General features: G+C 44.4%; 1 protein-coding gene across 2 annotated transcripts in view; it reads left to right on the top strand.

Annotated features, from left to right (window-relative positions):
* Positions 1-410: 410 nt before the first annotated feature.
* Positions 411-26717, top strand: part of FGF14 (fibroblast growth factor 14) — a gene marked incomplete at both ends in the record, with an annotated part of 429146 nt that continues 402839 nt past the window's right edge. For both annotated transcript variants that reach the window (XM_082498701.1, XM_082498703.1), the window contains one exon: positions 411-618. In XM_082498701.1, the coding sequence (XP_082354827.1) occupies positions 411-618 (208 nt within the window). The remainder of the gene's footprint in view (positions 619-26717) is intronic.

Below are 26717 nucleotides of genomic sequence, written 5' to 3' on the forward strand. Positions count from 1 at the left end.
CGGTGGTGCGCTGTGCCGCCGCGGGGGCTGCACAATGGCAGTCGTTCAGTAGGATGGATCCTGCCGTGGCTTTTGTTCTGCAGATCCACCCATCCTCCTAAGCAGTCAAGTGTACCAGGCTATGGTTTTCTCTCTGGGGATCTCTCTGCCGCGTCTTGCCGGTGTCTCTGATGAGGTTTTGGCCTCGGCTGGGATTTCACTACCTTACTTTTCGTTGGGCTTCATGCTGAAAAAAAAAAAGGGATTTCTTCTTCTCTTCTCTCCGCGCTTTTGGTTATAATCCAATGTTGATCTAGGGGGAATAACCGTTCAGCCTGGCTGAAAAAAAAGCATCCGTTGAAAAGTCTCAAAGAAATACACCACGTGAGGAAAAAAAACTGGGAGAAGATCGGAATATAATCATTTTTTCTATGATAAAACTGGTGCCCCTCTTCAGGAGAACTGGTCTCAATTTATTATTATGCAACCACAAGGATCTCTTCTTTCTCAGGGTGTATAAGCTGCTGGATTGCTTTTCGCCCAAATCAATGTGGTTTCTTTGGAACATTTTCAGCAAAGGATCGCATATGCTGCAGTGTCTTTGTGGCAAGAGTCTTAAGAAAAACAAGAACCAAACTGGTAAGCAATCCATTGCACTGCGTTGTTTTTCTTTTATGCTACCCTGTCTGTTGCTCGCCGAGGTAGATCTGCAATCCTGCTGAGGGGAGAAGGGGGAAATGTAACGAGGCCAGCACGGACATGCATGTGCATACGTGTATGAATAAGCAAGGAGCGGTTTGCATTAGCTTCAGCCACTGTCACCACAGAAAAGAAAAAAAAAAATGTCAAAGGCGACCCGAGCCCAGTCTGCATCTCCTAGTTTCTATGTGCTATTTCCAAGGAGGAAACTTTTATATCGCTACCCCTTTAGAGGGGAAGCCAGTAGAGCCCCCCCCCAGTCCCCGATGCAACCCCCCCCCCCCGTGCACACCCCCAGTCAGTTTTGGGAAGAGGAACCCGGGTCTCCCGTGCCGGTGCGAGCCGGCCCTGCCTGCGGTGGGCGAGTGTGCCAGGGCTCACTCAGGTCCTGCACAGCACTTTCTGATTAGCTTGCAATACGTGTCGTCCCCCCGACACACACACCCCCTCACACCCATCCCCCCACCCCCCCGCCTCGGTCGGCTTTCTGAAGTCAAGCCCGACCCCCCCCCCCCGCCCCCGTCCTGGGGGGGTCCCCCTTATCACTCTCCGACCTCCCCCCCTCCCCCCCCCGGGACTCTAGGCCGGGAAGGTGGAGGGGGGAGTGTGTGGTGGCGGTGGTGGTGAGGAAAAGGAGGTGGACACTTTTATGGGGCTTGTGCCCAGACGGCACCTCAGCCGGCTATGCCGAGCGGCAGCGGCAGTAGCAGCACCGCCGGGGGTGGCTGCGTGTCCTCCGCCTCTCTCCCTGCCGGGATGACCCCTCTGCCGGCACACGGCGGTGCCTCTGCCTGCGTCTCCATGTCTGCCTGGCAGCCGCCAGCACCCTGCGCTTCGGTTCCGCCCGGCTCCGAGGGGGGAAACTTGCAGCACATTACATAAGAAATGCAAATGCAGGTGCTCTGGGCCACCCGGTCCCGGGGGTGGCGGTGGTGGTGTGTGTGTGGGGGGGTCAGGCTACTGCTGTTACATCCTTCTCGCTCGCCGGAGCGGCCGTGCGGCCGAGCCGGCGGCTACTGGGCGAGCAAGGTGGGCGAGCAAGGGATGCTCGGCGGGCGGGGAGAGCCGGGAGCTTTTCAGGGGAAATACCGGCCCTCCCCGCCCCCTCCTCACACCGGGCTCTGGTCGTCCCCCCCCCTCCCCGCCTCCGCCGCCGTGCTCCATTGCCGCCCCCCCGGCCGGCAGGTTGTCTGCAAGCACTTGCGTGCCCGGGGAGGCGAGAGCGGCCGGAGCCCGGGCTGCGAGGGGAGGGATGGATGCTCTGTGTGCGCGCCGGCGTGTGTGTGCCGGTTGCCCTGCAGTGGCAGCTCCCGAGCAGAAAGGCTCCTGACGCCGGCACTGCAGTGTAGTAGATCATAGGCTCTCGTTGCCTCTCTGACACCCCAACATCAACAAGCAGCGGCCCTGGCAGCCCGCACCCCTCTTCCCCCTCTCCCCCCCTCCCCCCCCCCCCCGGCAGCTCGGGTGCCGACTCCTGCTTTGCCCAGCTCAGGGCCGGTGCAGAGAGTTGAGGTGGGCACCTCGGCAGAATTTTTGTCTCTCCCCTCCTCCCCCCCAGCATCTCGCTCCCCTTTGCCGGCTCGTCTCGCCCCGTTCCTTACTGCCGCTGCAGCAAACAGCAACCACTTCTCAGCATACCAAAAAGGCCGAAATGCCCCTCCGGAGGCTGCGCTCAGCCTCCCGCAAAGCGCCCTTTGCTTTACACTCGCCCCTCGGCACTGCAGCGAGCCGCATACCCCGGCCGGGGGCAACTTCCAAGCCGTGTATGTGCCCCCCCCCCCGGGGGCAGTCGGCCACCTTCCCGCAGCCCCTGGGGACGCCCTCTCTCCCCCAGCCCGGGCCGTGGCCACAGGGGGAGAGCAGAGCCGCGGCGAGATTCTGCCCGCCCTGCCCGCTGCTCTGCCCTCCCTGCCCGCGGCCACCACCGGCCACCCGCCGGGGAGGGGGTGGGGGGACCGGCTCTAGAGCCGTGGGGCTCTGGGCGAGCGGCGATGCTCCGGAGGAAAGGCTGGGGGGGGAACGGGGGGGGGTTCTAGACCTTTCACTTTGTATATTGGGCGGGGGGGATATAATAACATCCACCCCCCCAAAGACCCGTGTCCTTCCCTTGCGGAGGGGAGGCTGGTACGGAGGCGGCCCTCGAAGCCGAGACGTGTCCCTTGGGGTGCCAGGGGACCGCAGCACACCTTTCCCCCTCCCCAGGGACTTTGCCGCACTTCCCCCCTCCGCACGGGACAAGTGGATTTTGGTGGCAGGAGTGGCACTGCGCACTGCCACTCTGCCTGGGGAGGGCTGAGCCGGCCTAAGGGGGGTCTTGGGGGGGGGGGCGGTCTGAGCAAGAAGGGCGGACTTGTGGGGGGTCAGAAACCCGGGGGGGTGGGGGTCCTGGCCGGGCGTCTCTGCCCCCCCGCTGCCGCAGGTGCCAGGGGGGGCACAGGGCGGTGGGAGAGCTGGGGGCAGAGGTGGGGGGCTGGGGGTTGCCTCCCCGCCGGCCACGTCCGCGGTTTCCCTCTCCGTCCCGCGCCGTTTGCGCCTCTCTGCTCCGGTCCGACGTGATCCCGGCGGAGGAACCGGGACGCCGAGCCCAGCCGAGCCTCATGCCCCGTACTGGCATCCCGTTCCCGCTAAACTGCGGGCTAACTGCCCGGGGAGGCTCATACCCTGTCTCGCCCGGTGCCCCGGTGTCCCGGAGCACCGGATCGTGGGGATCTCCCCCTCTGCGGGCAGCTCCCGGCCCCGCTGCGGCAGGGGGCTCCGCTACATTCCCGCCCCCCTCCCTCCCCCGGTCCCCCTTTGCCCGCCAAACTTTTCAGGAGCGACAGGGCTCTTCGGTCTCAAAAGGCACCACACGAGAGAGCAGCTGCTGCTGATCCAACCGTGCGGAAAATCAAGCAGGTTAGGCAGCTACCGCGGGCTGTAATTTCAGTTTATTTAGCTATTTTCGGCCTGACGCACTTTTTTTTTTTTTCTCCTTTCAAAAGCCGGTCTTTTTTTCTTTTTTTTTTTTTTTTTCCCCCAGAAACGGGACTGGGTGGCTCATTTCCACATGTTCTCTGCTTTGCGTTTCCTCTGCACCGCTGGCCACAGCCCTCCCCTCCGTGCCATGCCCTCCTCCCGGGGCTCCCCTGCCTCCCCCAAGGACTCAAGCGGCCCCACCGGTATACTGGCACCAAGCAGAGCTCTGGAGCGAGGGGAGACCATAACAGTGAGGGACGGGGTGTCCGGTGGGGTGTGTGCCAGTCTCTGGCAGGGTTGTGTCAGGAGGATTTGGTTTCTAGTTGGTCATAGCTTCGTTATGACTAAATTTGTTTTAAAATTTGAGATCCTGGAAAGAGTAGGTGCCTTTGATTGCTACAATTATTTACATCTTTCTTCATAAGGGGAAAAACTTTGAGAATCAATAGATGCGGGTTTGCTTGCACTGACTGATTTTTTTTTTTAACTTTTCCTGAGTTTAATAATACAGAAAGTAACGAAGCCCCACATATCTGCAGCATCCTGTCCAGCATGAAAATATTTGCAATGTGTTAGGTTCCCTGGTTCTCACTTGCTTTTCTAATTATTCCCATCTAACTGTGCCCTTCCAGCTTGTCATACACATGGAGAGGATTTCACAAAGTGTGAGACAAAAGAGGCCTTTTTCTCACAAAGAGTTAAAAATTGCTTGAAACCATAAGGACTGAGCCAGGGCTTGTAATGTTAGGATGCCATCCTGGTGGGTTCCCCCCAAGGCTCTAAACTGGGTACGTTCAGTTAGGGCATGGCTAAGTCGTGGGGAGGATTTGGGGCTTGAGGAGAAATGGGGAAGGAGAGTATCTCTGGCTGTTTTTTGAAGCAAATACAACAAGTGAATAGATGACAGCTGTTGGGGCGCCCGTGGGAGATGAGTGAGTTGGCTGGAGAACTAGGTGCCCCCGTGGCAGGAACTGCTATCACATTTCACTCCCGGTGGCAGCCCAGCAGACAGAGGATGGATCAGGTTTCCTCTCCATTTACCTCCAAGGAGAGGTGTCTCTCCAACTCAGTCAGGGGTGCTGACGGGAGAGTAGATGGAAATTGGCATTACTGTAAATGTGTTGCTGATAGAGGAATTTGGGTTTTGTTAGTATCAATCCCATATCAATCTCAAGCACAGAACTTCTTTAACAAGAAGAGCATCTCAAATGCAGGCTGTGGCTGAACTGGGATCTCTGTGTAGTCCCTTAAACTCCTTCTCTGTAAAATAGACTGTTCTTTCATGGTCGCTTATAATTTTGAAAAAGTTTCTAAGCACAGCCGTGTGAGGATCTGTTTGGAGTGGAAGCTTGGTTCCTGCCCATAAAATATACAGTGTGTGTCTATCTGAATTCTTAAGTAAATTTGGGCCCCCTGCTGCCTTTCTTACTCATAGAAAACAAAGCTCCCACCAAAAGACAAAGGGTATTTTGCCTCAGCAAGAGCTGTGGGATCGGGTCCTTGAAGTTTCTTTCACATAGGTCTGAAAAGCAGCTCTGACTGAGGAAATACTGTAATTCCTATACCATCAATCGATCTGCGGTGTGTTTCTCTTGCTCAGATGTAAAATTGCCTATTTACATGTATCTCACCTACTGAAGTTTTGTCCTCTGTGGAATACATTTCCTGAATTTATACAAATTTAATTATTCTTGATCAAATTAAATTGTATATTCTACTTGTTAAAGGGTGAAATTTATGCTGGCTCATGCATCTCCCTACTGTGTTAAAATGCTTGCACCTCGTTCAATGTCTGCTAATGACAGGCCATTTACAAATTAATTCAAATATACAAAGGATGACTTAGGCTTAGGGAAAATATGAAAAATGTATTTACAGATATCATTGGTTTAAATATTTATGTGTATGCAGTTTTCGTTTGAGTTTGATGTTTATTCTACTTACCTGCTTCGATTATGTTAAGTATATTAATTTTGAGCTGTAATTCCAATTGACTTCAAATTTAGATAAGGAGTGATTTAGACATTCAGAATTTGTCCATTTGTCAAGATTTTCTGTTCTGGTAAATGCCTGTAAAAATAGAATCTGGAGAGGAGTGAGTTGTTTGAAACTGGAAACCGGTTTTTCAAGAGGACTTCATAAAACTAGAGAAATAGGAAGCAGGGCATTATACGGACTCTGGGGTGGTATTTTGTAGTTGGTGGGTTCACTACTGAGGTTTTTTGCGTGATCACTCAACATGTAGGATGAAACGCTGTGAGTCTAGAATGTGGTTGGACAAATGAAGTTCTCATGTGCACATTAAACTCTGCTGAATGTTTACAGACGTTTGCCAAACGTGCCTGTGAGCACCGTGCCTGTGAGCACGTGCTGGAGCAGGTTCCACTCGGTCTAGGATGTTCTTGTTACTTCGGGAGCGATGATTTGTTTCTATACCGAATTCTGTTGCGGACGGCTTTTGTGATTTTGGACACACTGTTACTTCCCTGGGCCTTGTTTTCCTGCTTGTTAAAAGTTGCAGACAATGTCTGAACATTGCACAAGTGTGCTGTTGGTCGTTTGGTTTGCTTTTCGCGTTGCAGCGGATGATAGCTTTTCAAAGACAAATTGCTAGTTTACTGAGCGACTTCCTCAGTAACAAACCATTAAGTGATCTTAAAATTTTGCAGTCTCTGTTGTGAAAAAAAAAATTGCTGTGGTGTAGCACAAGGCTTGATGTACAATTAATGTACCTGAGAGCTACTTGCCGTTGTACAAAAAGAGTGTATGCAGTAGAAAAACAGTGTACCTGGAAATAAACTTTGCAGGACTGGGGCCATGTTAAGTTTAGAAAGATCCCGGTTCTTGCACAGAGTGTGTTTCTACTGTCGGAACAAACGAAGCAACTGGGAAGAAAATCTTTTTATTGGAGACCACGTGGTAAAGTGCTCAAAGGAGTATATTCATCTTCAGATTGGCTATTAAAAAAAAAATTACTTATCGTGTTCTCAAAGTGGGTCTTTAGAGGTTCTGAGCCACTCAGAAGTAGTGAAAATTGTAATTGCAAAGGGAACTTACGGTGTTTGGCACCATGATGGACTGAACTCACAGCGAGCAAAATGTATGTAAGTGATGTATTCTTTTTGATATAGCCTGCAGCAAAGGTAAATAGCGTGTGAATAGCTAATAAAGTTGTTATTCAAATCAGGAGCATGCTGACTTTGAAGAAAATCTTTTTGGGGGCAAAACCTCAAAAATCATTAAGTGAAAGGCTTTTAGTGGACAAATGGAACACTGGGTTGGTGTGTCTGTAGCACACTCTGTTAGAAGCACTCCCATTAAATAGTAGCAAGGAGAGTAAATAGTTGCTGATGAGACAGCACTGAGAGGTCAGAATAATAATATCAGTGGAAAAATTCAATGCACAAGTCAGAATAATAACACCTTCTGCAGTAAAATTCAATGCAGTAGTTTAGGTAACATGCTGTGTTGAACATAAGCAACATTTTAATTTCAGAGTTAATATTGGAAGGTTGTGCGGGTCAAATGACAATAAATGACACTCAGTTGCTGGCAGAAATTGACAGTGTAATTTTAATGTCCGTATTTTGTGTTTTCACTCTGACACCTGCTTATTTTACTTTTAACTGGGAACAGCATGAGGAATTGCACTGAACAAGTTTACCGTTTGCACGCGGAAGGCAGCGTCTTAAAAATGACTTGGCTTAATCATTTTGTGGCCCTAAAATTAACCTGGTCCCATCAGACAGTAGAATCAAACCAAGGTTAAATATTTTAATTCCATTGAAATTGTTTCGGCTTTTGCTCTCGGGCAGTGATATAAACAAGCTGTAATCCTCAACGAAAAATTTGTTTTAAGGAGATTCCAGAAAGGTCTGTATTTCACTGAGCTGACGGGGGAATAGACTGTGCTGTTCTCTGGAAATTCATCATGTCATCCACGCTTTTTTTGTGCAGCTTTGTCATTTGGAAAGATAAGAACATCGCGAGGATACAGTTTGTGCGGGACCCGCCCCTCAGCTCTTGAGCATGTCTTGTCTCCAGCTCTGGGCGTTAGGTGGTGTCGGAAAAACATGAGACATGAGGCAAATCTAGATTTGATCCTTCCCCTAATCTATCCTCTCAGTTTTCATCTGTCACTAGGCTGCCTTAGAGCTTTTATTCAGGCCACTGCATGTAGTAGCTTCTGAAGGAGCTGTACACCTTAACTTGTCAAACAGCACGTCTATTTTGGGCATCAAAAGCTTTGCGTGGCGGCGAGCTGCACGTAACCACACGCTGTGTGGAAAGGGTGAGGAGGGGTTTGTGTTTTCAGTGGGTCCTCCGTGGTTCTTCTCCCGTTGAAAAACAGAGGCTGACGCTGCTCTTCCTGCTCCGTGTTTGTGATTACCGATTGCGGGGAGATTCTCAGGGGTGATTATCTCATCTATAAGGTGAAGAGCACTTCCTTCACGGTGCCTTCTCTTTCCTTGAACTGCCAGGAAACCCTGGGCATTACTGCCATCTCAGTTCCTGTGCAGTGTAACTCGCCTTTGCTGAGGATGTAGGATGGCTCTGGCTTTGGAGGACAAAGATGAGGCATCAGCTGACACATCCCTTTGCATGCTCTGCTTTCGTCCGGCTACAAGGAGTTCATTCCTATGGATTTTCTAGGCCTATGGGATAAAGAAGTATCTCCTGCAAAGGGCATGTTTTCACAAAGTCCTTTCTCTTGAGGGAAGAAGAGGGATATTGCTCCCTTGAACAAGCTTTTAAGGAATTAAGCTCTAGTGTGACCGAAAACTGTAATTTTATACCAGTGTCGAACGGTTTGAACAGGAGAGAGAGCTTGCATATAAAAGTGAAGACTTCTGTTTGCATACAAATCTCTTGGTTCTCACCAATGCTAGAAAAGGAAATATACAAGAATTTCATTGCCCTTTAATGAGGTTTGAGCCGAAGATGTTAATTTAAAGAAGGCAAGTTTGCCAGACTTGTTATTCTTTCAGTAAATGTATTTCTAAGCATGTCCTGCTACATTTAAACCAAACATCCGGATTAAACAGTTCCCAGTTCCTGCTTCTCATTAGAGAAGCGCATTATGGAGCATCAGTATTGCCCAGTAGTTTCTACACGTGTCACTCGTTGCTAATATAGGTACATTTACTGACATTGAGTGAGATGAACAGGAACTACCAGCACAAAACATAGTGGAAAACAGAGAAAAAGATGTGGAAAAATTGTACAGTGGGGAAATGCTCAAAGAAAAAGAGTTAAATCATTAGTATAGCAGTATCTTATAAAATAGAATATCCTATCAGGAATATCTTAATAAAGGTTAAATTAATAGTAGTCCTTATTAATTCATAGAGCTCATGATATAAAAAAGCCTTTTACAGTTCTGATTTTCTTGCAACTAGAAATTGCAAGTCAATACCCAGACAGCTAATAGTCTCTGAGAAACTGAACCTCAACGTGATTTAGGCAGATTATCCCACTAGGAGATCAACCCAAGATCTCAGATGTGAATTAACTTCAGGTTGTCTAAAACCCACGTGCAATTTTGTGGCGTGGACTCTTTCAGCTTTCCCTGAAATCCATGTTTTTAAATGGCATTAACAGATGGATTAAAATTTGTAAAGCCTTGTGCCCCCCCTGAGATTTCCTTCTAGCCCCTTGCCGGTATAAATGTTTTTTTTATGTTTGTCCCCATGCGAAGGAGACTTTCTGCCTCAAAAAACAGGGATGTACAGACTTTCAGTACTGACATTTGTGGGTCTCCTGGCTTTACTCAGACCTGGTTTATCTTTGTGAATACAACCTTGACCTATCCCAAACTCTGTTGCCTCCATTATAGCCTCTCACATCTCTTTCGGTTCTTTCAGCTGCTGCTTGTGCAGGCATCTCACCTTTTTACTTTGGGTTAGGGTCTCTGAGGAAAATTAGCCCTTAATTATATTTCTTTAAGTTACTTCTAAGCTCTCTCCACCACTCTGAATAATTAGCTAGCGGCAATGAGCAGAATGACTGTACAGGTTATTACTGATGTAATAGATATTTATGATGGATGGAAGGGTAGGCTGATGGACTATTCTTTGTTTTATTGGGCATGAGCTGTATGAATGATGGGTTTCCCACTTTCTGCTAATTTATAGTAGCAGAACAGTAGCAGAAGTACATAAATGTAGAGGCAGTAAAGCAACAGTGATTGATTAGGAAGAGACAGTAAAATCAGCAAGAGGTTTCAGAAGACCTAAGAACAAACGTTATCCCTTTCATTTGTTTTGAGGATACCGTTTGAGGATATTACTTGCTTGAGGATAAAATGCTTTATGTTGGATTCTGCTGTTAAAGCAAGAATCCTCAACTTCCAAGGAAGTTTTCTGGATAATATTGCTGAGAAATTCTTACTTGACCTGGTAGGGAATTGGTTCCAGGTCCTGGCTTTGCCACCTGACATGGATGCTATGTGCCTCCTTGAAGCTTGTGGCTGTGGCACCCTGCTGAAAAGCTCACAGAGAATTGCAAAACCTGTATGGCTGCAGGGCATGCCACAATATGTCCATTCCTTCTGCAGGCTACAGACAGAGCAAGCTTGGTGTCTGGATCTTGCTCACCTTTGACTTGCCTTGTTCGCCTCTGATTGAGTTCACTTTTGATAGTCTAGTTTTGAGACATTTGTGTATGAGAGCATTACGCTGCTTCAGTGCAACGTGCTGTAGGGTTCCTGCTGACCAGGGATGGTTGTGGCAAAACCAGTGACTGTATGTGTTATTACTCCCTGTGTTCTGAAGTGCTAAGCTCTGCCTACCTGCACAAAGTTTTGAAACATGTCTCAAAGACATGTTTATCTTTGAAACTCGTAGCATGGACTCTTCTTCCATGGAATAGGGCACCTAAAGGCAGTATGGGATTGTTTTAAAGCAAATAACGTCATTATGTAGTGTTTGTATTGAAGACCCACATTTTTTTGAAGGAGGCCTTATTTTGTTTTAGAGCTTAAATGCTGATAATGTTCATGAGTTGTAAAAGTGTAAGAGAAAAAAAAAAAGCTGTTGTAGTTTCCTAGGTAATACATATCTGGGTAAAATCAGTGAGTTTGCTCATGGTAGGAGGAATGTGCGCCAAGGTAGTGGGAATGGAGTCATTGTGATTTTGTGTTCTAGTGCCTTTCCTCATTTCACTTCGTCTTTGCAGTCTGTAAGAGATGACGTATCTGGGGTATTACTGACACGAAGTGGAAATGAGTCCTGTGATTTGTGGGACACAGAAGATATTCTCTCCTCACTGAAAGTTTTCAGTGAAAGTGTATCTATCTTAGAAGACATTGGCTTTCTTAGCACTTCAACATCACGCGTGTTGGTTTTGACCATTGCCATACGCCATCGAGGAAAACACAATGTAAGGGGTTCCTCAGGACATCTAAGTAAACAGGGTGCTTTTGGTTAAGAAAAAAGTCTTTAAGCACAATAAGAAAAATTAATTGAACCTAAGGATATGCAGGTGAATATCACGGTAGTTTAACTGTATGGCCACTTAGTTCCATGGCCTCTTAGATGCTTCATGGGAATGATTTTATTCCAGTCGTGCCAGCTGTCATAAGGATGATAATGGACGGAGCAGCTTAGGACCTTATAACCAAAGCAGAAGCAAGCGGTAAGATGTGCAGTCTAGGTTAAAACCTTTTGATAAAATATCAGGAGAAACATCAACGTGAGGGTTCATGATGTTTGCTGAGGCCCATTTTCCTTGGCTTTCAGTGTGTGGCTGGGGTGACTGTGGTCTAAACTGGCTGCCAAAAAGAATACCTGCTAATAGATTTAAGATGAAAGATGAGGAAAAGATAAATACTAAGCCCTTGTAGTCATACATATAGGTTAAGAATTTGGGGGTGGAACTTGATGAAGTTCGAACAAAAGTAAGTCAGAATTCAATGTTAATACATTAGGTGAGATTTTTTCCAAGTGCTGTGTGGATGATACATGAATAGTGTGGGATGCTCTCTCTCCCACTTATTCTCAGAGGGAGATGAAAAACCAGAATGACAAAAGAAATTATAAAGTAAATAATAAAGGGATTAAAGGAATCTGTAGTCATTTAGAAAGGTTAGTGATAGAGAGTCCTACAGGCAAGCAGAATTTAGAAATTGTTTAAGCTACTTATCAATTGAAGAGCAAATAGATCTGAAATTTAAGGACATTTTCATGGAAAACATCTATTTCTAGAAGTGTTTCTTTCCCAAGGACATCTAAGAGAGTTACATTTGAGAGTCTAGCTTCTCTCAATTTATTCCATTTATAGCTATCTCGCTAAAGGTGAAATACCCTTGTAAATGTTGCTTTGCTTTTACAAATGAAGGTGCTCCCACTCTCTCATGAGCCTACCAGCTGTCACTGCACAGCTCTGAAGGAGTGGCCGCCAGGGTGACCTTAGGCTGAGTGTCCGGTGCCTCCTGCCTGCCCATCTGCTGTTGTGTGGACGGTCTGCAAGCCCTTGCTGTTTTGGACCCGTGTGGGCATGAGGAGTCCTACCTGTGCTCCAGCTGCCTGGGCTAACACCTGCAGGCTCACCTGCAGGAGGGATGGCACGGGAGTCTACTCATGAGGGTGGCCCTCAAGTTGAACCGAAACAGTCACTGTAGTTGCCGCAGTAACTGCTCGTGAGAGGAAAGGTATTATTCTCCCCCCCAACTGATTTACAACACAACTTTTAAAAATGCAGTGTATGTGCTTCTGTGGATCTTAAGCTCTGTAAATCTTTTATCAGACACCATGCACTGGGTGGTATAAACTATAGAAGTATCCAACGCTGGAAGCATTTAAATAGCTTTTGTCTATATCAGGAGGTTTCAAAGGCATTTCTGCATACTTACAAGCACTAGGCACTGTGAAGGAGCATAGTATAGGTTCAATATTAATTTGCCTTTTTCTTACAGTAGCTTACTCAATCCACAGTCAAATCAGCCAAGAATGTTAGGTGCCGTTCAGACCTACTAGATAACCGTAAATCTGCATCAAGAAGCTTATATTGGAGATCTTAAAGTAACTTCACAGGGAGAGCCAGTCTCGTCTTCTCATTAACAAATGGCAAGTAAGAATTGTGAGTAAGAACTGTCCACCTTCAGTTTGGCATTGATATCCTTCCCCACCTTAAACTCCTCCTTGTTGTTCAGGAACCTAAGACTGAATTTATATTGCTTAATTAAAAAGGGCCAGGGAATTATCCAAGTCCAAATGGTGTCTGGCTGGCTCATGTCCACATTACCTACAGTTACCACCCTCCATAGCAGATTTGGCTTGGAGAGAGCTAGCTGAAGTGGTCCAAAACCGCCTGGGAGTTAAGGAGCAAGTGTGGGTGACCAGGGGTCTCACACTTCTTTTATTTAGCAGTATAAGCACAGCCAAAGAGGATCAGAAAAGCCCTTTCACCTCCACTAAGGAAAGTCGGGGCAAGCTCTGCTTGTAGGGTGATTTACTTACACCCCCAGCCTTGGTGTAGGAATGCACCTGGACTAATAACAGCATATGGCACCAACCCAGCCATGCAAAGGGGGTATTAGAGGTTCAGTAGAAGGGATGAATCCCAGCTTCATCCTTTGAGGAAAGAGCACCTAGACAGGGGCTTCCAAGGGGCTCTTGTTTAACCCAGTGAAAAGCTGGCGGAGGAAGGAGACCAGGGTGCCCCGCTTTGGAGTGTGTCTGGCAGCTGAGCAGCAGAGACCTGAGTCCGCAAGGAACGATTCATAATCAGTTTCTGAGGAGGGCGAACCAGACAGGAAGGGAGGCTCAGTCTTGCTGGGGAAAGCAACACATTTCCCCTTTCTCCTCTCTCTGACAAGAAGATGTAGCTCCAGGGTAAGGAAGAGTTGAAGGACAGGAGGTTTCCTCTCTCTCTCTAAATAAAGCCTTTTTCTTCCACTTCACTGACTTGTACTTTCTTTCCTCCTCACTGACCTTAGTAGGAATCACCCATTCGTTTGTGTGAGCATGTCCAACGGAACTGGTCAACGCTATCGGTCAGCTGAGTAACCTGTTGGTTTAATGTACTCCCATCTTCTATTTGCTGAGCTAGATGGATAACGACCTGAGTTGCTGCTACACGTGCTTTTTGATCTTCCTTTACTTAAAGGGTATATATTTCTCCCCACCTGACCACCAGTCTCTCCCTCCCCCTATATAGTTGTGAGGAGCTCAAGTAAAGAAACATTTTTTACCGATTATTGATCCTTTAAATATTTTGGTAGGCTAAATCTGGTCATGGCCTGTGAATTAAAAGTGTCTGGCTTATAGCCGGAAAGTATGTTCCAGTATATTTGTTTGTATTTTGCCTATATTAATGAAAATTAGAAATCATAAAGCAGTTTGGGTTTGCTTGGCTGCTTTATGTTTGTTGTTTGTTGGTTTTTTTTTTAATAGTTTTAGAGAAAATCAGTTTATAACACTTGGAATCTCTTGATTCTTTTCTCTGAGGATCAAAAAGGTATATTTACTCTAGCATTTAATGCTAAATATGAAAAGGTTGAATTTAAGCAGTGGATTCTTCTCTTTTTATGAATTCCCTGAAAACCCCTTAAGGTAACTGTTCCTTTACAAATTAAAAATCTGAAGAAACTCAAGTATCATTACTTAATCTGGGACTAAGAAAGGTGTTGCATTTAACAAGACCAGAGATTTTTATGTTTTCATTACCTACAATAAAGCCAATTGTGAAAAGCTCTGATGATGGGACATAGTTTTGTGTTGCCTTAAAATAAAGCACAGTGGGGGGCTGTGTTCAGCATGTGGGCTTGTTAGGAAGAGCTGGGTTTTCTGAAACTACTCTAATCACTCTGTAAATTTGGAAATCAAGTCAAATCTAAGCCTGTAGTGTCTTTTTAGCAATAGGGGAGTAAAAGACTTTCAGTTTAAATACTTCTCAATTTATTAGGTGTCTTGGAAACTTCTCTTTGATTAGTAGCACATTAATGTAACATGTCCAGGACCTTTCACATGGCATGGCAATTAAGCCAACTTGGGCCAGACCAACTGCACTGAGATTCTTTCCAAGAGTGAAAGTATCTTTTCTTCATTCCCCCTCCCAGGCTGGGGAAATGAAGTTTTTTGATGTCTCCTCATTTACAGTGTACTTCTTTTTGGCATACTACCTGAAAGCACCAGCTTTAATCCTTCTTCTGGAAGTTCCTCTCTAATTGCTTTACACTGCAATGCTCCATTGTCAGATTAAGTCATCGAAGACCTCCACGGAAGGGTTTTACAGGAGGGTAAAGGGAGCATGCTCTCCATGGACAGAGCATGGGACCATTCTTGTGATGGAAGCGATCTTTTCCCTCAGAGGAAAAGAAGAGTTTTTTTGGCCTTGGCACACTGCTTTGGGTTTTTAAAACCTAGCTAATTTACATACGCAAATCCTTTCTTGCTAATCCACCCCTCCTTGGTCTCTGTAAGCAGAGGCCCCTGTTTCTGTGGAAGACAATGATTTTCTTGTACAGATTAAATGGTTCTATGCTTAATCTAATATTACTTGAATAATTCTTACAGCATCAGTCTCAGTCTGCTCCATCTTCTTGTCTATTTTAACTTACAGTGACTAATTTGCAGAAGAAGCATGTCTTTCCCAGTTTGCATTCAAGGGCATTAATGTATAATGAAACCAATCTAGGTCTACAGAAACCAAATAGAACAAGCGGCAAATGAACAGTCGGGACAGAACAACAATTTCCCCCCATGTGGACACAGTCTTCTTGGGTTTTCCCTCTAAAGAGAATTGAGCTTTTTCTCAGAATCCCAAAGTACTTCTTTTTTTCATTGTTCTATTAGGTACAGGCAACAGTGGAAATCAGAACAACTGGAGGTTACACAAACAGATTTCAGAAGTCCCCGGATGTCTTCAATAAAAGACCTCGAAGCAAATATATAAAATGAAAGGCTGAGTTGGCAGGAATTTCTAATCCTTTTGAAAAAAACAAACTTCTAAAAAAAGGAATATCAGAGAATGAAATTTCAAACTGCAAAGATTGCAGTATACAAATTAGTAAGTGGGTCACCTGGTGGTCTTCTTGCCCCTGATACACAGCACTAATGTTTTCTATCTGATGGGGATGCGCAACAACAGTATCCTATGTCCCCAACAGAGTACTATAATTGATTTATTTAGTTAGTTTGTTAGTTATTTTTTAATCCAGTACAGAAAGATCTGTCTGGTTTAGAAATATGTGGCATTGGTAGATATTAGCAGTACTTTTCAAAGAATACCTCTGAAAATATGAATTCCTTTAAGTTTAGATATAATGGTGAGTTTATAAAGCTTCTGAAAGAGCACTGGTGGAATGGCCAATACGTAACGTGCTGCCCAGTGGACTGCAGTACACTCAAGTAATTATGAAATAAGGGTCCATTACTGAAATAAAATGTAAAAGTTCTTGCTTTAAGTTCAGTGCTGTTTGACTTGGGAGGGCAGTTGAGACAAAAAATCTCCGTGATACTAAACCCAGTGTTCACGGTACCCTCTGTGAGTTCCTAAACCTTTTGAACTGAGAATACTCTGAGACAGACAGGCAGCAGAGAGAGTGGAGCAGTGTTTTCTGGAGAGTTTATTTGAACCGATTATATGCAATTTGTTTAAATTAGTTGTGAGCAGTTCTACATTAACCATTGTCTTAGTGCTAATAAGTAGGAGTGTCTGGAGTGTGGTACTTCGTGTGCTTATGTTGTACCTGCGCTTCAAAAGGAGCCAGATCTTTCATCACACCCAATGCTTTCATACTGAAAGGATGGAGCTGAAGCTTTATTGCTCAGATATTTTTATGAGCCTATTTTACATTAGTGTGCCTTTGCATTCCTGTCGTCTTTTTTTCTGTTTTGTTCATAACTGGGCAAACTGTTCCCATCCTATTTTCAAGGTCATAAATTAGCTGTTGCTCCTACATTTCCTGTCACAGCCCTGTTAAAAGATACGATGTTTGTTATTACATTCCACAGCTGATGACTGGGTGGACTGCTCTTGCCCCTGGATGCATAGTTACCTAATTAGATTTTAGGCAGTATTTTAATTCAAATATGTAAATATTATCCTGTTACAGAGTTTCTTTAACCTTCATGAGGGCCGCAAAGCTGATCCGAGGGCTGAAACACCTCTCCTATGAGGAGAGGCTGAAAGAGTTGGGGCTGTTCAGCCTGGAGAAGAGAAGGCTCCGGGGACATCTTATTGCAGCCTTCCAGTACCTAAAGGGGGCCTACAGGAGAGCTGGAGAGAGACTCTTTACAAAGGCATGTAGTGATAGGATGAGGGGTAATGGCTTTAAACTGGAAGAGGGCAGGTTTAGATTAAACATTAGGAAGAAATTTTTCACTTTGAGGGTGGTAAGGCACTGGAACAGGTTGCCCAGAGAAGTTGTTGAGGCCCCATCCCTGGAGGTGTTCAAGGACAGGCTGGATGGGGCTTTGAGCAACCTGGTCTAGCGGGAGGTGTCCCTGCCCGTGGCAAGAGGGTTGGAACTTGATGATCTTTAAGGTCCTTTCCAACCTAAACCATTCTATGACTCTATGATTCTATTTCTCCTTCTTTGCCCACAGAGGACATGGGAAAATTACTTTTTCCATGGGCATGGGAATACTACTTTTGCCAGTGTCATGGTTTCTACTATAGTCCATCTGCTTATTCTCCTTCTTCCTCCTTCAACTCTCTGTTCTCATCTTCCTTTCAGATACCTTTGTTAGCAAGAGAGTGAAAATGCTGCTTTAGAGCACCCAGCGGGGAAATTTTTCCACCTGGGTATGGGATGTGGAGCAAGGCTTTCTCACCGCTCTCTCCAATTCTGCGGGCACAATACAAAGCTGCTGTCAGCTCACATCCTTCGCTGCGGTGCAGCGCCTCGGCAGCACTATATGTTTTCATGTATTTTAAATCCTGACGGATTTTAAAAAGCCTGAGAGGTAGGACACCTCTGTTGTGCTCCATAAGAGATCTCACGGTCCTTCTCCCGCAGTTCCCTTCAGTGATGAGGGGAAGTACCTGGTGCCTGCTTTCAATGCCATAGTGGCAATTGCCATCACCCTCGGAGCATGGCGCATGGCGCTGCTACCTGATGAGGTCAAGCATGGCCCTCCTACCTGATAAGGTTCAGCGTGGGGAAGCTGTTTTGTAACAGAAGAAACCCTTGCTTTAGGCATGAAGGGATTTTGAACTTTGAGTTTATGGTGCTGTGGGGCAAATACTGCCCTTCTGAGACCAAGCTCTGCTCAGAACAAATTAGGGTGGATTTGAATAACAGATGGGAAGGGAAAAGGCTTCTGAAGTTTCTCTAGAGAGAGCACAAGTCCTGCTCACTGTAGCATCCAGCCTGTGTGCAGGGGGATCTGCGTGAGTGGAGTAGGGGGAGGAAAGAACAAAGCCGGTAAATCCACTGGTACCCAGATGTCCCGCAAATGAGCTTTGGGTTTTGTGGCTGACATATCAAAATTTTGGGGCCTTTTTACTAAACATTCTGTTCTACAGAAGGTGAAAAAAAAAGAAAGGTAGTTTTAATTTTATTATAGACACCCTTCCTGCACTCCCATGTACTATACTGACAGTATTCACTGTGTACTCCCTTCCCTTCCGGCTCTTCCAGGCTCATAAGTACCACAAGTCTGTTAATACTTACGAAATTACCTTTATTTTGATTCTTCTTTGTCATGCTGCAGCCATTTCAGCTGTGTCCACTCGACTTTGCTCCATTTCTGGCGATACCGTAGTGAGGATTTAAGAAGATAACATCTCAACAGGAGCCAAATAGTCACATTTATGATGAATGTACAAGGACCTGAAATAACACTTACAGGTCAATTTTGGTGTTATTGCCCTGATATCTCGTAGTTTGGCGTGTACAAAGAAGCATGAAGGATTTTTCAATAGATGGTAGATCTATTAGATTTTGGTTCTTTGCAGACAATTTTAGTTTAAAAGGTCTAGTGATAATTTGAGAGATAAGTAGGTTAATACATATTATACAAATTCCAATTCTGCTGTTAACAGATCACAAAATGTTAATGCTGGGATCGGGCTCATGGTTTAGTTGTCATGTCTTGAAATATCAGTTGTGTTACAAAAAAACCCTTTTTGTTTGGAGCATTCAACCCCAGCCCAAAGGTCTTTTCAGTAAGGGGAAGCTCCACCTTTGCCTTGGATGAGTTTTAGAGAGACTATTTCCCTATGTTTATTTAATAAGCAGGATCTATTTGGTTAGCAACAATATAAAATAGCAGGTGCAACAGGCCTGTTTGGTTTTTAGGGGTAATATTAACAGTCAGTTTCTTAACCAACCTTTCCCAGCTGGATAGTTTTACCAACGCATTTCAGTATTTTGATAGGTTTAATGAAGAGCTCAATCATTCAGAAGTTGTATCAATTCAGTAATAGCAGGCTCAAGGCCCCGTCTGTGCCTTACCCAGGTTAAGCTGCTAACCTTTGATTATGTTACAAGGACTGGTAGCAGAAAGCAAGTACAATTTTGCTGTATTTAAAATGCATTATTCCTGCAAATGAAGCAGTTGTTTAATTTATCCTTCAGAAATGAAGAAGTTATTCTTTCTGAGTATCTTTCCTCCCACCTTTTATTTTTTTTTTCTTTCCCTCTGCTCTTGGAAACTGGGACAAAAGTGTTGCAGATCGCTTTTCCTCTCTCTCTACACATTTGGACTCTTCCTAGCTGTTACTGGTACCTCAAGAGGCCTAGATAAGAACTGATTTTACTGTATCCAGTGACTCACTGTACAACACGTTCATACTGAGCTGCACAATCTGTGCCCGCTCATCGAGTCTCAGGCTTCAGCTTTGAAGAATTCTGTATGCAAAGATGACAATTCCTACAATTCACAAGCTCATATCTGAACTGATATTTTTCATTCACATACTGTATTATAAATACAATAGAAAAATATTGCCTACACGCAAGTCTGAGGAGATACGAGAACCACTGAGATTGCTGGGCTAAAGTTGTCATTCATGTAAACAGAGGACACTGTATTGATTTATTAAGGATTGTTTATTTATAAACTGGCACAAAATACTGTATATTTTTTTTTCCTAAAAGACCCAGTTAGGGAGTAGTCCAGTGGCCCAATAGAATAATAATAATAAAAAAATATAGCCATATACAGAACCTTATTAACAGAAGCAGCAAACATATGCATGTCAAAGAGAGAGCATACCAGTTAAGAAATAAAATTAAAGATTTTAGGGCATTTTTATCGCCTTAACTAAGAAAAATGTTCACATTCAATAAGCAGCATGAAAACATGAAAAGTAAACTCTATTTAATTTGTTTTATTTATTACTATTTTAGCCTATGGCGGTTTTACTTATATAAATAGGAAAATACTTAAGTAGGAAATAAAGAAAGTATTTGTATCTTAACAATGCCTTTTAAAAGATAGTAATTACTCGCTGTTTACTCTAGCTAACCTTGATCCTAAGTAAATTTCTTTGTTAACAGTCTTCATTTGTCTTTGAAAATGTTCCAGAGATAAAAGGAAGGTAATGCTTCATTTGTCTTATCAGTGGATTGTTCTCTCTTATTAACTAAATAGGTCACAGTAGCTATAGGAGTGGAGGCACTGAAGATGTGGTCATATACATCTTCACTTTTAGAACCAATATTGGAAACCTATCTTGCTTGAAATGCCTTTTCAGGGACAAAAATAATTAAGAATAATGTCATTGTACAGTTAAAATAGAATTTTGGATGGTCACTGTTCTTCATCCCAAGACTCCACAGTACTTGCTGCTTTCTCTCCAAATTCAACATGTCACTGGGCAGTGGCAAAGGACAGGATTTTATTATTGAGTGCCTCTGCTTTATCTGCATAGTATTGCCATGGTCAGGAAAAAATGCATGAAAAATACGTGCTGACTATGCCACATGCATCTCAAGAAAATCCCCATGCAATAATGTGCGCTCATTTAATTGGTGCTATTCATATGGTAAGGGCAAGATGGTACGCGGTTCTGCGCTTGGCGTACCGAGGATGAGGCAGCACTTAGCTCTTTCTCTCCCCTGTTTTCCTGCACAGTGGCTGGCACAAATGAATTTCTTCTGTTCTGGGCATAGAGGGATGTCCAGGACGTTGATTCTTGACAAGGTGGGAAAAGCCGTGTCTCTGCTTTTTCTGCAGTAGCCAGAAGTCTAGAGGCAGACCTGTTGGCTGCAGGTTGTAGAGTAATACCCCATTTCTTCCAGTTACAACAAATCCGTCTCTGACCTCACACGGAGCGGTGCGATTCTGCTGATTAAAAAGGCACCTGATTTCAAAATTCCCAATGCCATATGGGACACAACTGCAAAGCCAGTACTCTGCTTTAATGTAGATAGCAATTAAAATCGACAACTCTGCCTCAGTTGTCCATAATATTTTTTCAAGTGTTGTTGGATGCTTCCTGCTCCTCACCCATTTGCCCCTAAGATTCAACTGATAGTTCTACTTAAACTACAATTCAAGTCTCCTGTTTTCCTCATTTCCTTTCATCAGTTGTCAGTGTACGCTACTGTCATATGTTGCAGAAATTAAAACAAGTTACAGGATGTTATTTCAAATCTTTGATAAATAGTGACTTCCGAGGGCTACTAGTTGGTGTAAGCAGGTAGATGAATGGTGAGGGCTTTTAGCATTTTTCATCTCCGATTTTGAGCTGTGACTCACATGAAGTTGCTAACATACAATATTTACACGAGTGGAAGCAATATTACCTGTTCTACTGCACTTTGAGCATCTGTTCAAAGCTGGATATGGTTGATATCCAGATGACCTGAACACAGCGCGTGCAAGGCAGGCAAGAAGACTGGGATGTATTTTTGGGTGTTTATGCTTGAGTGAGGGTGACTTCAGCAATCAACAAGGTGGAGGAACGAAGAACCACCTCCTGCTTGTTGCAGAATAGAGGTCACTCCTTTTCTAGTATTGCTGGCATTTTAAGACCAGTTTCTGATTATGCCTATGGAATGAAGGCATATGATGGAAATAAGCATCTTCACTGTGGACACGCATTCCTTGACCGGCTTTCTAGTTTCCTGGTTCAGGTTAGAAATGATGTTCAACATTGACCCCAGGGGGGTGAGGTGACAGTAGGAGAACAAAGAAAAGAAGTCATGCCCCAGTTCCTCTGGCCACTGCCTTCCCTCTATGAACACGTGAAAGAAACTTGCCCAGGAGTCAAACATTTCCCTATATGATGTGGGGACGATGTTGACAGTTCTCCTATGTTTAAGCTACTGGAGCTGCAGCAAGCTACCAACAGCCTCAGGAGAAAAATTAGCCAAACCCCTCACCATAGAACAGCGTCTTGGCTGATGAAAACTGAAAGGTTTTCATTCACATCAGTGATGCTGTGGAGATTTGCTTCTGTCACAACAGCACTTACCTCCTAGAAGGACTGCCGCATAATATAATATCTGAAACAAGTGCATTACCTTTTTTTTTCGGTATGAATAGAAGTAAATGAAAAGTGCTCCAGATTATTTTGCGACTGTAGTGATTTTAAGGAGAAAGGGGTAAAAGATTTTTGGCTGGTTTCATTGATAATGCCAAGCATTTTGATTTTTTTATCGGGAAAGAGTGCAAAGAATAATTAATACTATGGAAACTATCAGAGGCGTGGTAGTTTTTACTTTTACTTTTTTCCTTTAAAATCAGATCCATTTAAATCCATTCAGTTGTGTGCTGAAGGCTCTGAAAGAACAGAGCGTAACCAGGAGCTCTGTATTCCTTTGCTTTCTATGCGGTAGATAGAAATTCCAGTTTGCAACGTGCAGTTTTTTTCACATGCCCTATAGAAAAAATAGCCACTAAAAATTAATTGCTTTAAAGTAGTTGTATCTATCCACGATCATAAATTATTCTGCAGATGTTAATTAGGACTTCCAAAATTTCTGTGGGCTAAGGGAGTCTTCTTAATAACCTCTATTCAGAGATAGGGAAAGGAGGAACAGAGAAGCATAACGACTTAATGTTTTTGTATAATACTCTTTCTAAGAACACAACCTTGTTTTTCAATGTGTTAATACCGTTCTTTGCTCACTAGCCTTCGTACCCTGGCATTCAGATATCTGAAAAAAAAGTAAATAGCTCCCAGGGATGTGAGGCAGTTAAACCTGCTGCATGTAATCACAGTGCTTGTTTTCGACTTGTTTTTGTTGCTGCTTGACAGTATTTGTCAATACATTATTAAAAACAAACAAATAAATTAAAATTCATTAAAAGGAGCTGCAAAATCAAGCATTCAAATGTTATGTCTAATTTACTTTAGAAAGCTGTATTGCTTTAACTACTGCAGTAGGATTAAATCCCTTAGTTTGTTGGCCGTTGTACCAGGAAGGCATGAGAAGCCCTGGTACAAAGCATCCTCCTGTTGGCAGAGCAGCTAGCTTTCTTCTTAACTGGTCTCCATTATATATATTAATTATGATAGATTGGGGCTTTAATGACTTGATTGCCTGTTGGTTTTTATTCTTCGTCTTCACTGCCTGAGCATCGAGCAGCGCCTGAGCACTGTGGGAGCACCGGAGGCAGTACCTCCCAGACAGCTTGAGGAAGGTCTTAGGAGCAACTGGAGAGAAAACCCTCCCTGCCCACTGATCAGAATCCTGGGCTGAAGCATGCACAGCACAACCAGAGATTTTAGCTGCTAAATTCTGGTAGGTCTATTATAAATACGCAGTCTGAGGTTTTCTGCGGTGCTTTTACAGACGTCTGCTCTACTTCACGGATGCACTAGACCTTTTCAGAGGAATGACTGAGATTTTTTTTTAAATATGGGCAAGACATTTCCAGACAGCTCAAGCTGACACTAATAAGTCTCAGGAGGACTTATTAGCTCAGGTGTGATTAGAAACCAAGCTGTCTGTGTCTACTTGTGCTGCACCATGCCCAAGTGAGTAATGTTTCCTATAACGTGGTGCGCTGAAGAGTGCAATGCAGAGACGTCCAAGTGGCTCCAAGCAAAGCTGTCTAGACCCACCTGGAACTGGTGCTCATCTGGAACTGAAACCTCAACGGATGCAAACTGATGGCAGGTACTTCGCACCATCTTGTTACTGGTGTAAGCACAACTGGGGAGAGATGTCCTCTCCCTGTGCAGAAAGTAGTAAAGTTAGGTGCCAGCTCCCTACTAGGAGTTCAGTGTCCAAACACCGTTCATGGTTGAGGACTACCACCTGGTTAACTACAGAGGTTCTGTGGACTTTGACAAGAGAAATGGTTGCAGTTGCTGTTTGAGTTGGCAACTACTGTATGGGAACTGATAAAAGTATGCAGGATTCATAGTTTATTTGCTCCCAGATTTTCTTTTTTTTTTGTTATTCTTGCTTGCTTTCTCACTCGTACATCAAGAGGACCAGGCACTGACTGACTATTTTCTTTGTGGCTAAACTTTATGCTCTATTTTTATGAACTAGAGCATAAAGTTTCACCACTAAGAAAATTAACTACGGTGACCACATTATTTAAAGCTATAAGAGGACAATGAAAAATTAAAGGTGGTATTTCACCACAGAAGTGGATGCATTTTATTTGTGGCCCTGGGAATGGTTTATTACTTCGGGCTTTCTAACCCCCTAATAGGAAGTCTTTATGGAAGGCTTATTTTTGTCAAATGTAGGCAGGTACCTACATATCAAAGTACTGAAGCAAAATCAGTGTAGCCACTGCAACATTTCCCTCTGTGCACCTTCTGAACAGAAGCCTGGGTTTTGCATTGTTGTTCTTTTCAGAAAGTGTTATACAAACACACCCAGGACATTGTATGGAAGTCTTGAAATAAGGTCTAAAAATTTTTTAAATATTGTTTTGAGAAAGTGGCTTCAGATATTCACGCTGAGTAAAATATAGCATTCAAAATACTGCCTGAAGTGTTGTAAAGAAAATTTAAACAATGTGATACAGCTTTTCTCATAGTATTATTTGGCAGTTTACATAATGTACATTTCTGGAATAAAATTTATGAAATAAATAATGAACACCTTTGGAAGCAGGAGAGAAGGGAAGGAGAGATTTTAGTTTTAGCTCATGCACACAGATGTACATACTTTGTTTTGTGTTTCTTACAGACTTTCAGTTTTTGTTTGCGTGGCGTATTAATATTGGTGATCATGTCAATTTGCACATTGATTTTTATTTGCATATAGCCGTAACCTTTCTGGACATGAGCTGGAGAGCCTGCTCATTGAGCCGTGGGTGCAAGGAACACACTGAAGGAGGTGGGCTGAAGATGGGATGAAGGCAGGTGGTTGTGTCTCGCTGGAAGCTTCTGGTTATTGTGAGGACCCTGTGATTGGGAAGATGGCTCAAGTAGGCTTACTCGTGCTTGACCAGGAAGAAAGTTTTTAGGCAGCTTTGAGATGCGGGTAGGTTTGAAGGGGATTGTCACATGTAGTAGCTTGGTGGATAAAGAGGCAGGAAATTAAGACTGGGTCTTTCCTCCTGGCATGACCTGTTTGTCCTGTCTTACTTTGACTTCCCAAATATGCTGGGGTGATGGGATGGGTTGAGGTGGTCCTATGTGACACAATGAGCAATGACAAGGTCATCAGCTGCCTTCCCAGGCAGCTCCACTGGATGCAGAAGGCCAAGTTGTGAGCCGAGACTGCCAGATAAAATGGATGTTTGGCAGCCCTGGCCACAGCCTGAAGCACAGCATTTGTCGTCTGAGTCTTCACAAGCAAGGGTGAAACAGCAGCATCTCATGACCAAATTCTGCACGGTCAGAAACTGTAACCCCAACTCTCGTCCCCAAATTTTCCTGCAATGCCCCAGTTTCCAATCTCAGGAAACAGGTCCCAGTCAGACAGGCAAACTGATGAAAATCTTGCCTGTTGCTGGCGCACTACAAATTGTAGGCTTAAGCCTGGATGGTGACTATGTTTTTGGCCTTCTGACACTGTCTGTCTAGGTGAGCCAGAGCAGGTCTCCTGTCAGCACCTAGGTCTGTAACGTCCTGGCTCCTTTCCTGTACGGTGATCTCAGTAGTCTGAACTCTCAGGCTAAGGCCATGTAGGAGATATGTATAACTGCCCCAGAGACCGGCTTCTGTAAGCTTTGATTAACCAGTTTAGACCCTTCTCTTCTAGATATCTTCTAGGGAGGTGGGTGGAAGAAGAGGAATAACTGTAGGAAAGAGGCCTATTTCATTCTCTGTCTGCTTAAATAAAGATGAAGCCAGCAAATTCCTTTTTCATTCCTATTACTGTTTTTCTCTTTTTGTTCATAACTCCCAAGCAATGCGAAATAAAATGTAACCGTTTCAAAGGAAAATTGGATTATGCTCACTTGGAGGGAGGGATGGAAGAAGAAAACAGGCTTTATATTTTGACAGAATTCAATCCAGACTTAAAAAAAAATTAAAATGTATAATTTTGCAATATTTTGTAAGACTGTGTATTCTAAAGACGCAGCTAATCAGATATGCATGCAAATTTAACACGGGTTGCCAACTCTCATGAATTTTTTTTTTTTTTTTGCTACAATTATGCGGCGTAAAAATTGGCCTCTTGTGAGAAGTTGCTGACAGCTCAGCAGTTCTGCTTCAGTGCTGGCTGCAGAGGGTGGGATGGCTGCCAGAGCGGGAGGGTGGAAGATGGTTTTGGACTGGAGGTGCAGGATGCCTCCAGCTGAGACAGCTGTTGCGCAGCCTGCACCAGTTTCTGCTGTCCCGGGAGCAACAACCTGTGAGGCAAACCAAGAAGTCTTCTGTGTCTCCTTGCCCACCCTCTCCCTTTACTTGGGGTGAAGTGGGATAGAGAAGCAAAGGAGAACGTGTAGCAGATGCCCAGAATCTGTGTATTTCCCCATCTTAACACCATCTGCACGTAATCAGAGCCTGGGGCGGGGGGAAAGGCGAGATGAGGAAAGGTGTAAGAGCTGTTTGGATATAATATCCATGGGGTAGAAAGTGAGAGAGCTGGTCATTTGATCCTCTAATTAGGCACACTGTGTGAAGAAAAAAGGAGAACAGCAGTTTTGGAAGATATGGGAAACTAGGCAGGAGCAATGCTCGATGCTAGAATTCATGAAGGAGCAAGGTCAGGGACTTGTCCGCGGCCACGGAAGGCCACAGGGAGCAGCGCAGGGAGGAAGGAG

The sequence above is a fragment of the Vanellus vanellus genome, assembly GCF_965231255.1.
Source record: "Vanellus vanellus genome assembly, chromosome: 1".
Lineage (NCBI taxonomy): Eukaryota > Metazoa > Chordata > Aves > Charadriiformes > Charadriidae > Vanellus > Vanellus vanellus.